Here is a 16,243-nt window from a genome sequence, read left to right as displayed (position 1 = left end):
TGGGGTAAACAAAACCAAGGACGTATAAACCTTAATTTAACCCACTAGTCTGTAAATAATTTCTAACTACCAATTTTAAAACAGAATTCAAATTGCATGGGTGGACAATGCTGTCCCCAGAAGACATGGCTGTTTAGGGGAAAACTTTAGAGGCATGGGATACCTCCCTGCAAGTTACTGGCCAAGATGTGCTAGAAGTTGCAAAACAACACTGGCTCTTGTCTTACCCATGATTATCCATGATAAAGCTACATGGTAAGACCATGATGATGATATATCTTAGAAGTGGGACACAGAAAAATCAATTTCAAGCAGACAAAGGCACTTCCTCCTCGCTAGCTGCCTTTCTCAGTGCCAAATGTGCTGTGCTCACTGTTGGGGAAGATAAAATATTAAAGGTCTTGTTCTGTACTGGACCCCACAGAATGCAACACCTACGTGCCCACTGGCGCAACAGTGGCATGACTGCTATAGGGTTACTAACCACTTTCTGATGTCTGGTACAGTACACCCGATCCAGGCTCATGATTAGGGATCATAGGGCCTAGGGTAGAACTGAGGAGCCATTGGCAGTACATAGTTCCTGTGGTGGAAGAATCACTTTTTTGTTGTTGGTTGGTTGGTTGGTTGGTTGGTTGGTTGGTTTGGTGTAGTCTGGTCTGGTCTGTTTGGGTTTGGATTATATGGCCAGTGGTAGGTTTTCTATGCTTCAGTGGATGGCCCCACACTCATGAACTTGATGGGTTATCAAAAGAAAAAACAAGAAGTCAGGAGTGGGGGGACTTGGGAGAGGTTGGAGAGGAGAAACTGGGATAAAAATAATTGATCATATTTCATAGTATGCATATATGAAATTCTCAAAATGAAATAATTTAATTAAATATCATTTATGATACCCAGTAAATATTCTTTTCTACAGAAATGTTATCATTACTTGAGCTGGTCTGTTGTGGGAACTGTGCTAGAGAAAATGTCAAGTGTGTGTGTGTGTGTGTGTGTGTGTGTGTGTGTGTGTGTTTCTTTTTCTGAATACTGAAAAAGCTCCATGGTGAATAGCTTATTCTTCTCAGTTCATAGGGATGGCGGCATAGAATTTAAGTAATATCCATGTTTATACAAGTAACAGGGGAAAGATCTGAGTTTCAAATATGGATCAGTCTCCAAAGTCCTGCACATGGCTGAAACAGCATCTGCTGACCATAATACTGCAGAACAGCTAAGAGAAGCTGCTCTGAAGAGAATGGAAAACAATAGTTAACTCATAAGAAGAAAAGTTACAAAAGAATTAAATGAAGCCTTCAAATAATACCCCTCTGTTCTCTTAAGGAAATATTGCACATCATTTTTACTCCCAAGGAGTTAGAATAAAAGTATAAAACTGAAAACTTATCCATAGCTTATGAAAATTCATCAACAGTTAGAAAGATATTATATTATCTATATCCATGGTATAAGCTAAGTTTCAAAAAAGGTATTTTAATATACGCTACTGGCTAATAACTTATATAATTAGAACTTTAGCTGAATACATGTTAAATTATTGCTGATTACTGGTGCTATTCTGCATTGTTATATTAATGCTTTTGTTACGTATTTTGTTGTATATGCTAATGAATATGATACCTTAAATTTTGAAGTGAGGTCCATGAAAAGCCTTCTGTGCAATTTCTATACTACTTTTAAATGTCACCGGCTCAGAACAGCAGTTAAGCAACAGGATAGGAGATATCTGGAAAAGGACCTGATAGGTTACTGTTTGTTTCTGTTGCTGTTGTTGTTTCTTCAAGCAGAACACCTGGACAACTACTGATTCACCTCATGGCACAACCGGAAATCTAAGTTTTGGTTATTACAATGATGGCAGGATTACAACTGCAGAAGCACCAATCAGTGTCTTCACATAGGTGCAAGTGTGTTCCCAGGTATTATATGGCAAAATCTAAGAAAAAAAACAGAATTACCTACATCTGTGTCCTGTTTTGTCACAGATAAAGATTTGTCACTGTTGGTATCTTAGGACACTGTTTGGCCATTTCCAGGGCACAGTCATACTGTGCTAGAGATCATGGAGAGACTGCTGAGAAGATGTTAGAACACTCCCATCCTCACCTACACTGTAGGGTCTGAATACATCATCTGCAACACCTGGGTGCTCCTTCCTGAAGAGCCTCCCAGAGCTGTGCTCATTGTACTTGCAGAAGACATCTGTGCTATACTTCCACACACCTATGACTTCACAAGAGTCTTATTCTCCTATCAAACATGCATCAACTGAGCAGACAGATAGTCACTGAATTAAATGGGTCTGTGCCATTCCATTTGTCAGTGCTTACTGAAGACAGCTGTTCAGTATTGTCCTGGTTCTGTCTTTATCATCACACTGGAAGGTGGTCCACAGAAGTTCTGATCTCCCAGTATCTACCACAACAAGGCTGGTCTTGCCCAAGAGGAAGAATAGGTGGCCAAGACAGAGATGGCATGCTCAGCTCTACTGAAAGCTATTTATAAGCGTAACAACTATTTTTTTCTCATAATAAGCTCTCAATAATTGTTGGTAAATACCCTGCTTCCTGGCAAATAATCTAAAATATTTTAGTACATGTTTTTCCATCTTCTAATTTTTTAAAATTGTATTTAAGATGGCTTACTATTTTTTCAAAGTTTTCAACCTTTGACATTTGAATTTTTAAAATACAAAGTATTTAAAAGTTTCATTGTAAAAATATTTAAGCTAATCAGGGAGGCAAAGATAGACACATCTCTGTGAGTTCAAGGTCAGCCTGGTCTACAAAGCGAGCCCCAATTGTGTGAGGCTTCACTGATCCTGACAGCCTGCTGTGTCACTGTGCTGCGCACCCTCACCAGACATGTCTAGGCCAGTGAGTTCCCAACTGGACATAAACTGGCTCCAGTGTGTAAGTCCATTATGCATATCTTGTGCATAACTGCTCTAAAGGATATTATTTTGTGTAATTTATATGTCTGTAGTGTACCTTGCAATAGGACGTAAAAAGTAAGATTTGCATATTGATGATGCAACATCGACCCAGGTGTCATGCCAATGAAAACACCAAATAAACCTTGAAGAGCAAAAAAAGGAAGGAAGGAAGGAAGGAAGGAAGGAAGGAAGGAAGGAAGGAAGGAAGGAAGGAAGGAAGTTTAAGAATCCATTTAGCTTCTCTCCATTTGGATAAGAAATATCTAAGCTTTACAAATTTTTAATTGAAGCATAATTTAAATCACATAAAATTTAAATCACATAAAATGTATCAACTTAAGAAAGAGTTCAGAGATGGAAAGACATTCATATCGTTGAAAGAATATACTTGGCAGTTGTCAGAAATAACCCAATTAATTCATGACCTGTGTGATAAGGATTCGTGTGAAGAAAAACATCAAGGGCTACCCTCGAAAACTGCTCTCGTCCCTGATCAAGAATAATATAACACCCTGGGGATGCTGGCATGAACTGGCAGAAATTAAATATAGGATGGAAATATCATAGTAGCCACGGCATTATCACAAAATTCCTCTGCCTAGCCTCCATGGGGGAAAAAAAGAGCAATCCTGAAGGCTAACAGTAAACTACTAAAACCCAGCAACGCAGCACCCTACAAAGCAGATGCTCTACCCGATGTGCTGCTGCAACAGCAGACTAACATGGCCAGGTGTAAACGGTGCAAAGCCAATGAGCTGGCAAGTGTGTTCATTTCCCTCCTTCAAAAAGAAGAAACAGAAGCAGTGTGCATTCGCCTGAGACACGCAAGCATTTACGGTCTCTCTCAGAATGACATTCACACTCGTGGACATAAAATGAGTCTCTAGTGATTTTTACTGTTTAGAAACCTCACAGGACATCACTAATAATTGCATTAGAATGGATAAATAAAACATCTAATGGTATTTAATAAATTCTGAATTTCATGATAAATGTACAAAAGAGGTGATTTGCGCAAATAGAAGGTCAAGTGCTCCTGGCAGAGAGCACTTGAAAATACAAAGTATTTCCTGGCGCAGAGAGCTTGACTGCCTATAGATGAGCTTAAGGATACACAGTTTTGGAACATCTTGAAAACATAAGGTAGCATGGCTTATACAGCCACGGTTAATGCATCACCTTGCTCAATCTTGCTGCAGGCTCTGCTTCTATGTCCTTGACAGACATGTCTCTTACACACCAACACAGAGCCCATAGCCACTGCCAACATCCATCAACTTGAATGGTACTCACTTCTATTAGGAGTTTTGATTATGATACAGAAATAAGCATCTTTAAAGATGGGCAGTTTAATAACCTAATTTTATGTATTTACACACATTCTCCAAAAAGATCACAAATTGTCTGAAGAAAAAATAAAACAAAATAAAAACTAAAGATGATGTGTATGGATATAACCTAGAACCTTTACTCGGACGAAGCTCGTGGTAGCTCAATAACCAATTGGTTTCCCATAGTAAGGGGAACAGGGACTATCTCTGACAGGAACTCAATGGCAGGCTCTTTGACCTCCCCACCCCCCAAGGGAGGAGCAGTCCTGCTAGGCCACAGAGGAGGACTTGCAGCCAGCCCTGAAGATACCTGATAAAACAGGGCCAGACAAAAGGGGGGAGGTCCTCCCCAATTCGTGGACTTGGAAAGGGGCAGGGAGAAGCTGAGGGACGGAGGGTGGGATTGGGAGGGAATAAGGGAGCGGGATACAGCTGGGATACAGAGTTAATAAAATGTAACTAATAATAACAAACAATAAAAAAAGAAGAAAAAAAAAGATTGTGAGGAAAATGGAGAAGTCCATATTTTAAAGGCCCAGTTACAGTCTTAAAGGAGTGTGTTCGCTAGTTTCATGTCAACTTGCCATAAGCTAGAGGTGTTTGGAAAAGCAGGCTCTCAAATGAGAAAATGTCTCAATAGTATTGGCCTGTAGGCAACACTGCTGCACATTTTCTTAACTGTGATCTACAGAGAAAGGCCCAGCCACACAGTGTGGGGCTACCCCTGGGCTGGTGGCCCCGGGTTCTATAGGAGAGCAGGCTGAGCAAGCCAGGGGAGAAAGCCAGGAAGCAACACCCCTCATGGCCTTTGCATCGTTGGCTCTGGCCTTCAGGTTCGTGCCCTGTTTAAGCTCCTATCCTGGCTTCCTCCAATAATGAACACTGACATGGAAGCATAAGCCAACTTTGCTTCCCAATTTTCTTTTGTTTATGGTGTTTCATCACTGCAATAGTAACCCTAAGAAAGAGATTCAAGTAAATATTACATCAATTGACATATAACTAGGCTTCTAAGAAAAGAGTAAATGGTGGATAAGAAATAAAATTTGGAAATTAAAATAGAGCTTTCAAAATAAAAACATATTCAGTGGGTTGATCATGATAAATTGGATGAAGTCATTCTCCCAATAGGCAAACAGAGGCAATGATCACATGATTCATCAGAATGATACATCAGAATGCAAACCAAAGAGATAGGAATATGGAGGGAAGATAAGGCTTACAAAATATAGTTTTGAGAAGGCAAACTGTACATATTACCAGTTCTAAAAATGGAAAGAAGGGATACAAATGAACAACAAACATGAAATGTTCTGTGATAAAATAGCACAATGGATTGGAGAATGAAAAGTTCTGAGTTATTTTAAAGATGGCAAACAAACTTTACCTTCACCTTGTTATGGTTCTGTTATAATTTAACAACTCTTTAAAAAAGAAAAAAAAACACCTAAAGAAATAGAAAAACTATAGACATTAAGTTAGAACTTTCCCCAAAACATAGATTTTAGCAAGAAAATCCAGAAAAAGGTTTTTGTCTAGGAATATTAGAGTATTTCACTAGTCAGCTTGAAAGTTCTTCGTGTCATATAAATATAGCCATTTTATGGTCAAATGTCATTGCCATGCCTTTTCAAAATATTGGTACTTTAGTGTTTTGCATCACATACAGCATTGGCTATTTTCGGACAAAACAAGAATCACACTGAAAGCAAACAGCAGAGCATGTGAGACAACAAGGCTGTTCCCCTGAAATGCAAATGAACCGTTAATTTAAATTGACTGAATATTATTAACTGAATATTAACTGAAGGCAAAATGAGACTATTTCAGGTGCGCAAACACTGCGATGGTTTATCTCCACAGAATATCTTGAAAGTTATTCTAGGAAATCCTTCAGGAGAACAAAGAAGGCCACTCATAAGGAGCAGCATAGAAACTAAGTAAGAGGGGCAGTGGAGTGCGAGCTGGTGGGCTAGGAAAGACTGGCTGTGTTAAGAGACATGTTGCTGGGCCCATTTGCCGTGCCGTGGCTCCATTCAAAATAGTTAATTCTGCAAGAAACCATACTCATTCACAGATAATACATTTAAGTGGTGTTTTATTGAGTTCACTTATTAATTTACTAAAAATAGAATTACCAATATAAAACAAATGCAAGCACTACCAATTATGAGGGTATTAATACTAATATTCAGTGCAGTGAAACCCTTTAAATGCACCTTTATTTCTATAACAGAATCCATAAGTGCTATCTAAGTGAATAAACAAATATACTCTGACACTATGTGATCATCAATACATGCAAATTTAAATATTAACAAAATGACTGGTCAAAGAGGAGAGAAGAAACAGATTCACTTTATATAGTCCAGTCTGTGAAGCCTCAATTTATCATGTAGGTACTTCCTTATGTATGGTAGTGCCTCACCGAGAAAAATATACTTCACATTGATAAATAATTTGTATGCTCTCTAATTTCAAAGTGGTTTGTCAAATAACAGGTCATCCTTGCATTTCAAATATACGGCCTCACAATAGCTAACAAAGGGCTCATCCAATCCTTGAGCATGGCATACCACCTGAAGGAGTGTGTGGTGTGTGTGTGTGTGTGTGTGTGTGTGTGTGTGTAGCAGGAATGCCCCTACATGATGAGCACGATCATGACCCAAAGCTCTGCACGGACAGAATCTACCTCAGATGAATAGTGAGGATGGAGGAACATCACAGCAACCTGAAGGTCATCAGAGCTTATTGCACCAAAGGCTTAGCAGAACTGAAAGTGTTTATGATTTACTTTATTCTAATATTCTACACAACGCCTGATTCCAACGCATTCCCAAAGGATAAAAAAACGTAATTGGTATTATGAGTAAACATGCCATATGTTGAATGTATACAAATATTTTCTTCTACACCACTACTGAAAGCTATTAGAGAAGAAAATACTTTGAATAAAAAGTAAGTGTCAAGGATGGAGCTTCAGCTCAGTAGTTAGTGGCACTTGCTGCTCAACTGTGAGGGGCAGGGCTATGACCCCAGGACCCATACAGCCAGCCAGGGTCCTCCACTGACGCCTCCACCACCATGGCGTCTGATTCACTCCTCTAGCCTAGGCTCAGGCACAGGCACTTGTACCCCCACCACACATACTACATGTACACACAGAACATAAATAATCTTCAAAACTTAAATAAGTGTAGATGTGGATGTTACAGTGCTGTCTAGTAACATTTTTATAAGCAAAATTGTTGCCACATTCATTAGTTGTCTAACAAGAAATTATACTTCTATGGCAGTTTGTGTCTACTGTCACCTTCGTGGGATCTGGAGTCACCTAAGAAACAAGCCAAGGCACACGCTTAGGTGGTTTTCTAGATTAGTTCGGCCTCCGCCCCTGCGCCTGAGAGACTGCCTTCATTACAGGAAGTGCTGTGGGAAGACTTGCCGCCACCGTGGGCAGCACGCTGCCTGGGGTGAAGTTTGGAACTGCACAGAAAGAGGAAGAAGCTGAAGACAGCATCGCTCACCATGTCTGGCTGCAGATGCAGTGTGCTCTGTCGCCTTAACTACCTGCTGCCATGATGCTCTCCCTCCCTGTAATTGCTCTCCTTGGGTATTTTATACCAGTAACAAGATAAATACCTAATACAACTCCTGTAACATGAATTACATTCTTACTTTTTCTCTTTTTATTCCTTTGACTATACATTTATATAGGATTTTAATTATTATTCTGATAACCAAGCAAATGTATTGAATAGACACATACATTCTTAAATGGTGCACAATTCTATCTATGCATTTTAAAAATGAAGACTAGGGGAATTATGTCACACCACAGGAAAGGAAAAAGCCTTTTCTTTAGGACAGAGGTCACAGAGAGTAGAAATGAGGGCAGGTGCGCTGACTGCTGGGCCTGTGGTGAGGTGGGTACACAGACTCTGAGCTGCCCGTACCACGAGTAAGCATGTGACCCGAGTTAACCAATCGCTAGTTCTGTTGGCCCAAGCTCTACTCTCCTCGGTAAAACGGCTTGTAACAAATAAGCTCTAAACTTCCTCTAGAGTAAATAAACTCAGAGTGTCTGAATAGCTCTCTTGTAGAGATCTGAATGTTACATACCAGCTAATAGGAACATAAAGAAATGTCATACCTTTCTATCATCCTTCATCTTTGTTTTATATCCACTGTCCTGTTTGGATTCATGAAGACCTTTCTGAGTAGGGGCTTCTGACTTGTTTTCTTTCTCACAACTGTAACCAGCTGCAAGATAAAAGCCATAAAAGATATGATTATAACAAACACGTATATATTGAGATTCTTTTAATGCACGTGTTATGAAAGTATTAAAATTATCTATATAAGATATGATTATACAGGGCTTCTGAGACAGGTCAGGGTTAGTGCTTACCCGTACTTGCTGCCAAGTCTGTTAACCTGATTTTGATCCCCAGGACCCACATAGTGAAAGGAGTGAACTGACTCCTCCCACAAGTCATCCTCTATCCTTGACATTGTGTGGTGGCACACACACACATACACACACACACACAAAATCTTTTTTATTAAAAAATATTTTTATTAAAGTTTACTTTTTAATTTTATTTTATGTGTCTGAGTGTTTTGCCTGCATGCATGTGGATTACGTTAGCGCCTGGTGCTCACTGAGTACAAAGAAGGCATCATATCCTCTGGAACTAGAATTAGAGATGTTTGTGACCAAGGCCAGTCTTCTGCAAGTACAAGTGCTCTTAACCATGGATCACCTTTCTAGCACCCTCTTGGGCTGTGTGTGTGTGTGTGTGTGTGTGTGTGTGTATCTGTTTGTCTGTGTGTAAAGGAGAGACAGGAACAGAGAAGGAAGGAGGCAGAGAGGAAGATAGAGGGTTTAACTGTATAGTCATGCCTGGCCTGTTGACTTACTACATACACCAGGATGGCCTTGACCTCAGAGATCCACCTCCTTCTGCCTCCTGAGTGCTTGGATTAAAGCTGTGCACCATCACGCTCAGCCACATTAAGTTTTTAAAATACGGTTAAAACCAAAATATACTAAGATCTTATTATTACACAAATTTTAAAGGTACTAATTCAATACTATAATACAAACACACTAAAGTGCTTTAAGTTGGGTTTCAAAATTCAGTTTCTCAAAATGTAGGGTGGTATTTCTTAGAAGGTTAACAAAATGAAATTGTGAGCCAGCTACAAAGAATGGAAACAAATTCCTGTATCATAAGACTATGAGCTTATAAACAAAGTTGAAAAAGGCCAAAAAACTAATAAGCCATGACAATATTTTTTAAAGAGATGGTAAATGTCTTAAGGGTTACATAATTTTACTGGCTCTGCCTCTCAGTGTTGAGAACAGGTAAAAAAGAATGGCAATACCTGAACCACTGTCTCCCTGATCTCCAGAGATAGAAGCGGCCTCATGAAATCCTGAGGAAGTGAGAGGAAAGACCTTTGATTCACTTCTCTCTATACATACATATACAGGCACATACGACTTGCACTCTATATCTAAATGATTTACAAATATAAATAAATATGACTTTCATTTTATATCTAATTGGTTTAAATATATAGGAACATATGATTTGCACGCTATGTCTAAATGATTTACACATATAGGTATATATGACTTGTACTTTATGTCTAATTAATTTAAAATAATAAGGCATATTCACTATCAAATAGATAACTCAATACTGGTTATAGCACTAGATTTATGGCAGAGAGAAAAATGACAAAAACAAAAGTATCTGGATGATCTCAATGCCAAGGCTCTCTTAAAAAAAAAAAAAACATAAACAAACAAAACCAAGAACCATGTCTTTTCCTCCTGTACAGAAATCAATCCAGAGGCGATCACAGGCCTTAAAAGACAAACTCTGAAACTGCTTAAGGGGAAAAAAAAAAACTTGAAGACAAAGGTAAGGCCTGTCTGAAAAGGATTCCAATAGGCCAGAAACTATAATAAGAACTGAATGACAGAGGAAGTTGACAAGATAGCCCAGAAGGTAAAGGCGCTGGCCATGTAAGCCTGGTGACCTGAGTTTGAACCCTGGAATCTATATTTGCAGAAGAAATGACTCTACAAAGTTGTCACCTGGCTTCTAAGTACACACACACACACACACACACACACACTATTAACTAATTTTCTCTTGCAAAAGATTGGCAAGTGGAATTGGATAAAGCTAAAAAGTTTGTGCACAGCAAAGGCAACAATGAACAGTTTGAAGAGGTGAACAGAACAGCAGACATCTAACATGTTAACACATACAATATACAGAGCTCAAACTTAACAAGATATACAACGATTCAGTAAGTACATTAATGAAGTGATCAATTTTCAAAAGATTAAGTACAAATGCCCAACAAAAAAAAATATATCAAAAAATCTTTAAAGCCTGGACCATCAGTGCGATGAAATCAAAACTACACTGAGATTCCAAGGAGGAGCATGCAGCTGGCATGTGATTTCTTCCCTAACCTAAGTTTGTTAACCTGTACCAGTTCCTGAGAAAAGACCAAACATTAAAAGCAACCTCATAATAACACAGAAGAAACTGTTTAGTCACCAAGCACTAAGGACTTAGGCACTTAGAATGCCATTCCTTCTTCAGTGATGCTGCAAAATTGGAAGGCCAGTTTTCAAGAATATGTTAGGAAGAACAACACTTAGGGACCATTAAGACACAAGGAAGGTTTCCACTCCTGATCCTTTTACTGTATTTACTTTTCAAAGACCATAGCTTTCAAACTGATGACAATTTTAAAGGATAGTAATCATCTTCCACATCTGATTTATCTTTTACCAAATGATGGCTACTGTCACAAAAATATTACACATTATTCCATGCAGCTGTGTCAATGATCCTTGAAGGGCACTATCCTTTGCTGTTCTATATATGGGCAAAGGCCTGGTGCACTGGTAGCCATAGAGGAAAAAGGAGAATGTAGAGGGAGAAAATATCCAGCTCTCAAACAGATTTGCAGAAATCTTAGATTTCATACAGTAATAAGACCACACAAGGCATCACTTTCTAAAGGAAACTAAAAGGCAAAAAGCTAGCAAGCAAATGAGGACAGGAAAAAGGAAAAATGGACATATGAAAGGAACTGATTTATTACTGCATGTTTGTTATTCAGCAAACAAAATTAAATTACAAAAATGTATATTGTAGTAAATGTTAGAAAATTCAATATTTTGGGAATAAACATTACATAATATATACTAGCAGAGAAATAATGGTTCTCATTTTCTAATATAATAATCCTTTTTGTAATATAATAATCTAAACGTGACTTCCACTTCCTGTAACATAAATATTTTCTTTACACAAGTATTTGTATAATGAATAAAAGGCTCAGACATTTCTGCCTTTGTAGAGTTCCTGGATAACCACATGTGATATTTATTAATGTCCAGCAATATCCAGTAAAGTCCATATTCCCATGACCAGATGCTCATGCTTATCTCCTGCTGCTTGCTACTGACAACCCTTACAGTCCTGCCTAGGGACATGCAGTTTTAGAATCTACATGGCTGTAAGAAGCATTATTTAAATATCTATGATTCCAAGAGAACGTTTTTAAAACAGCAAGTGGGCAAACAATGTTAATTTATAGGAATTTGATTTGTTGAACATTCCCATGCTCAAGTTCATCAACAATCTTTCATGTATGCACACATTCAATCAGGGTTAACTGAATATGCCCATGTCCCAGAGAAGATTGGCGAATACTTTCCTCCACCTAACATAAAGCTCCTAGCACCTAACATTGCCAACTTCTAACTCCCCTACAGAGCAAACAAAACTGCAAAAAGAATTGTTTAAATGAAAAATGCTACTGAAGAAATTACTCGTAATTTAAACCCAGAGTGATAATCATAAAATATTTAAGATATGAGGACACATACAAGCAAATATAACTAAAAGTAAAAAAAAAAAAAAAAAAAAAAAAAAAAACAGAGTTGAAGAAACACTATTTGAAAAGCAATATTACATCCTTCTAAATTAGACTACATAGTCTATGTGCCAATATAAAAAAGAAACATCTCATGGTACAATTCTGAGCAGCAATATATAACAAAAATAACTTAGAAGACACTCACTAACTAACATGTATGACATAAGGAGCACCTTGGGCTGTTGGGTGAGGATATGATAAGGAGGCCTATGTTCTGCTCACCTATAAGTACTAAACCAGGCAGTATTTTGCCTACTCCTTAGGATACCCATTTCCTCTCTTAAGAGTTGAGTAATTTTTCATGATTTTCATTTTACCAAGCATGTCAAATGAGCAGTAATTAGAAATCTTAATTTCTTAACTAGTTTAAAATCTTCATTATGATGTATGGATGAGCCCTCATTGTGTGGGTTAGAAAGGGGAATTCTGAGGCTGGGCATGGTGGTATACACCTTTAGTACCAGCACTCAGGAAGCAGAGACAGCTAGATATTTGTGAATTCAAGGCCAGCCTAATCTATGCAGTGAGTTTCCGGTATATAAAAAGAGACACCATCTCAGAAATAAAAAAAAAGGAAGAAAGAAATTCTGTATTCAAGTTACTGCCTTATACCAAACCAGAAAACGAATGAATCTAATGGAAGCATGACAAGGTAAAAACGTGGAAAAGAACTACAAAATTAAAAAAAAAAAAGAGTTTTAACTATGAGAATGTTACTTATAAGCCTTTATTAATCAAATACAATGAGTATGGCTCTGGAAACATTATGGCATTAAATTTATTTTAAATATTCTAATTCTGACATTTTCATAAATATTAGAGCCTCCTTTTCTTTCTTTCTTTCTTTTTTTTTTTTTTTTTGTTTTTTCAAGACATGTTTTTCCTATGTAGCCCTGGCTGTCCTGGACTCGCTTTGTAGACCAGGCTGGCCTCACAGCTATCCTCCTCCATCTGCCTTCCTGAGTGCTGAGATGAAAGGCTTGCACCATCATGTCTAGATAGCTATTTCCTATTTTATTAATTTTTATTTTTTATGTTAATTACATCTCATTCACTTTGTATCCCAGCTGTAGCTCCCTCCTTCATTCCCTCCCAATCCTACCCTCCCTCATCTCCTCCCATGCCCCTCTCCAAGTCCACTGATAGGGGAGGTCCTCCTCCCCTTCCATCTGACCCTAGCCTATCAGGTCTCATCAGGACTGGCTGCAATGTCTTCCTCTGTGGCCTGATAAGGCTGCTCCCCACTCAGGGGGAGGTGATCAAAGAGCCAGCTACTGAGTTCATGACAGAGACAGTCCCTGTTCCCCTTACTTGGCAACCCACTTGGAGACTGAGCTACAGTGGGGTACATCTGAGCAGGGGGTCTAGGTTATCTCCATGAATGGTGCTTGGTTAGAGTATCAGTCTCAGAAAGACCCCTAAAGTGTAGGGAATCTTATGAAAGCTCTTTCCTATATTTTAAACAAGCAATTCAAGTTTAGTGATATATAATTTCAAATGTATTTTCCAGTATATTTTAACAAATATATATTAAAGGGTGACTGAGCTGTAAGGCCTTTGGATGCATTATTTTTTTTTCTTTTGTTGTTATACTTTCCAATTGTAAAATTTTGATTTGTTCCTATATGTAGGTATGTCAGAGAATGTGTGTGTATGTGTATGTATGTTCACACACAGAAATACTTCCGTTTCCTGCCGACACTCCCTTTCTGTTCACTTATTGATATATTTTCTCTTAATTCTCTGAACATATTCACAAATGCTCATTAGCATTTTTTACTTGTTAAATTCATTTCAGGGTTGGCCTCCATGTATTACTTCTTGTCTTGACTGTGGGTCATATATTTCTATACATATTCAAATGGTTAATTATGAACTGGGTAGAGGGATGGCACATTGTAGAGAGTCTGAGCAAACGTCTTCATCTGAAGGGTGATGGCTTTTATTTAGGAGAGCAGGCTAATTTTGGGTTCATCAATTTGAAAATCAAGGATTAGTTTTAATGTGTTTGGGGTAAATTTATGTAAAGCCTTCAGATGTTCAAGGCCAGTAACTTAGTAAGAATCCAGTTACAAACTTATTCTGCTATGAATCCTACATGAGCTTTGTGGCAGCCTTTTTGGAGTTAATGGCAAATTTGGAGTTAATGGCATCTGAGCAATGGAATTTGGCCTCTTGGCTTTGGCTATTTTCCAAAGTCCAGTTTCTCATAAACTAACCTTGGTGGTCCTACAGCTGACTGCTCTGACCCTGAGAAACTCTGTGCAACCATAGTAACCACACAGCAGGCTCAGTGTAACATTCAGTGAGCTCTCCTGTGTTTTGACCAAGTCAAGATCCACAGTGAGAAAGTGCTTGTACTTTTTTGCCTACTTAAGTATTAACCTGACGTCCATTAAATCGACACCTGGATCAGCATGTAGACTTGGTGTCCTTCTCTGTGTTGCCTGTCTCTCTCTCTCTCTCCCAGCCCTCCTTTTCTCAGGTGGTATTCAGGTGTCACTGCTGGCCGGTGACAGAGCTTGGCCTTTTATTTTTTTTAATTTTATTAATTACACTTTATCCACTCTGTTGCTCTCCTTGTGGGGTTCCTGTCCTCTCCAGATCTTACTATTTCCCACTTCTTACATAAGATTCCATGCACTCTGCCCAACCGTTGGCCATAAGTCTCAGCGTCTGCTTTGATAGTCTGCAGGGCAGAGCCTTTCAGAGGCCCTTGGTTTTATAGAGCAAATATGGGATGCTAAACTGTTAATGTCCCGCTAAGGATGCACAAAAGTGGCCTGCCACCAGGCATAGCTACCCTTGCAGCATATCCTATCAGGGTTAACGTGGAGACTTTCTAGTCTCTTCTTGGTCTTAGAGAAGTGCCCCTGTCTGTCAAGTGTCTAGCAGTGTACAAGAAGCTATGTCGTCAACCCATATTCAACTCCCTCACAGAAGCAGCAACTCTACACTGAAACTCTTCTGTGACATCTTCTACAGGTACCAGTTGTTTCAACAGCTCTGAAACCATGCTATTTTGCTTTTAGTTTCATCAAGAGTACCATGTTCTACATACAAAATTAACTAAAAAACAAACAAACAAACAAACAAAAAACAGTAGCCCTCCTGTATATGAAATAAAAAAGGGTCGAGAAAGAAATTAGGAAAACAACACCCTTCACAATAGCCACTAATAACATAAAGTACCTTGGTGTGACTCTTAAAAAGCAAGTGAAAGATCTGTTTAAAAAAAAAAAAAAAAAACTTCAAGTCTCTGAAGAAAGAAATTGAAGAAGATATCAGAAGATGGATCTCCCATGCTCATGGATTGGTAGAATTAACATAGTAAAGTAAAAATGGCCATCCTGCCAAAGGCAATCTACAGATTCAATGCAATTCCCATCAAAATACCAACACAATTCTTTACAGACCTTGAAAGAACAGTTCTCAACTTCATATGGATATCAAAATCCCAGAATTGCCAAAAGGATCCTGTACAACAACAGATCATCTGGAGGTATCTCCATCCCTGATCTCAAGCTGTACTACAGAGCAATAGTAATAAAAACTGCATGGCACTGGCACAGAAACAGAATGGTGGATCAAAGGAATTGAATAGAGGACCCCGAAAGAAACCCACACACCTATAGATATTTGATTTTTTGACAAAGAAGGCAAAAACATACAATGGAAAAGAGACAACATCTTCAACAAATGGTTCTGGTCTAACTGGATGTCTACATGCAGAAAAATGCAAATAGATCCATATTTATCAGCCTGCACAAAACTAAAGTCCAAGTTGATCAAAGACCTCAACACAAAACCAGACACACTAACGGTTAGAAGAAAAATTAGGGAAGAGCCTAGAATTCATTGGCACAGGGGACAACTTCCTGAACAAAACACCAACAGCACAGGCTCTAAGACCAACAATCAATAAATGGGACCTCATGAAACTGAAAAGCTTCTGTAAAGCAAAGGACACTGTCATCAGAACAAAATGACAGCC

At 38.5% G+C, this 16,243-nt stretch overlaps 1 protein-coding gene across 8 annotated transcripts in view; it reads right to left on the bottom strand.

Annotated features, from left to right (window-relative positions):
* The window catches only part of Spag16 (sperm associated antigen 16), a 910,901-nt gene that overhangs the window by 840,008 nt on the left and 54,650 nt on the right, over window positions 1-16,243 (bottom strand). For 5 of the 8 annotated variants that reach the window (XM_060368580.1, XM_060368577.1, XM_060368579.1 and 2 more), the window contains 2 exons: window positions 9,661-9,711; window positions 8,423-8,532 (listed from right to left, as the gene is read on the bottom strand). In XM_060368580.1, the coding sequence (XP_060224563.1) occupies window positions 8,423-8,532; window positions 9,661-9,711 (161 nt within the window). The remainder of the gene's footprint in view (window positions 1-8,422; window positions 8,533-9,660; window positions 9,712-16,243) is intronic. The other 3 variants (XM_060368581.1, XM_060368578.1, XM_060368584.1) reach the window with 1 other exon arrangement.

Source organism: Meriones unguiculatus, chromosome 15 (assembly GCF_030254825.1).
Source record: "Meriones unguiculatus strain TT.TT164.6M chromosome 15, Bangor_MerUng_6.1, whole genome shotgun sequence".
NCBI classification, from domain to species: Eukaryota; Metazoa; Chordata; class Mammalia; order Rodentia; family Muridae; genus Meriones; species Meriones unguiculatus.
Note: the sequence above shows the minus strand (reverse complement) of the source record. Positions and strands in the feature narration are given on the sequence as shown.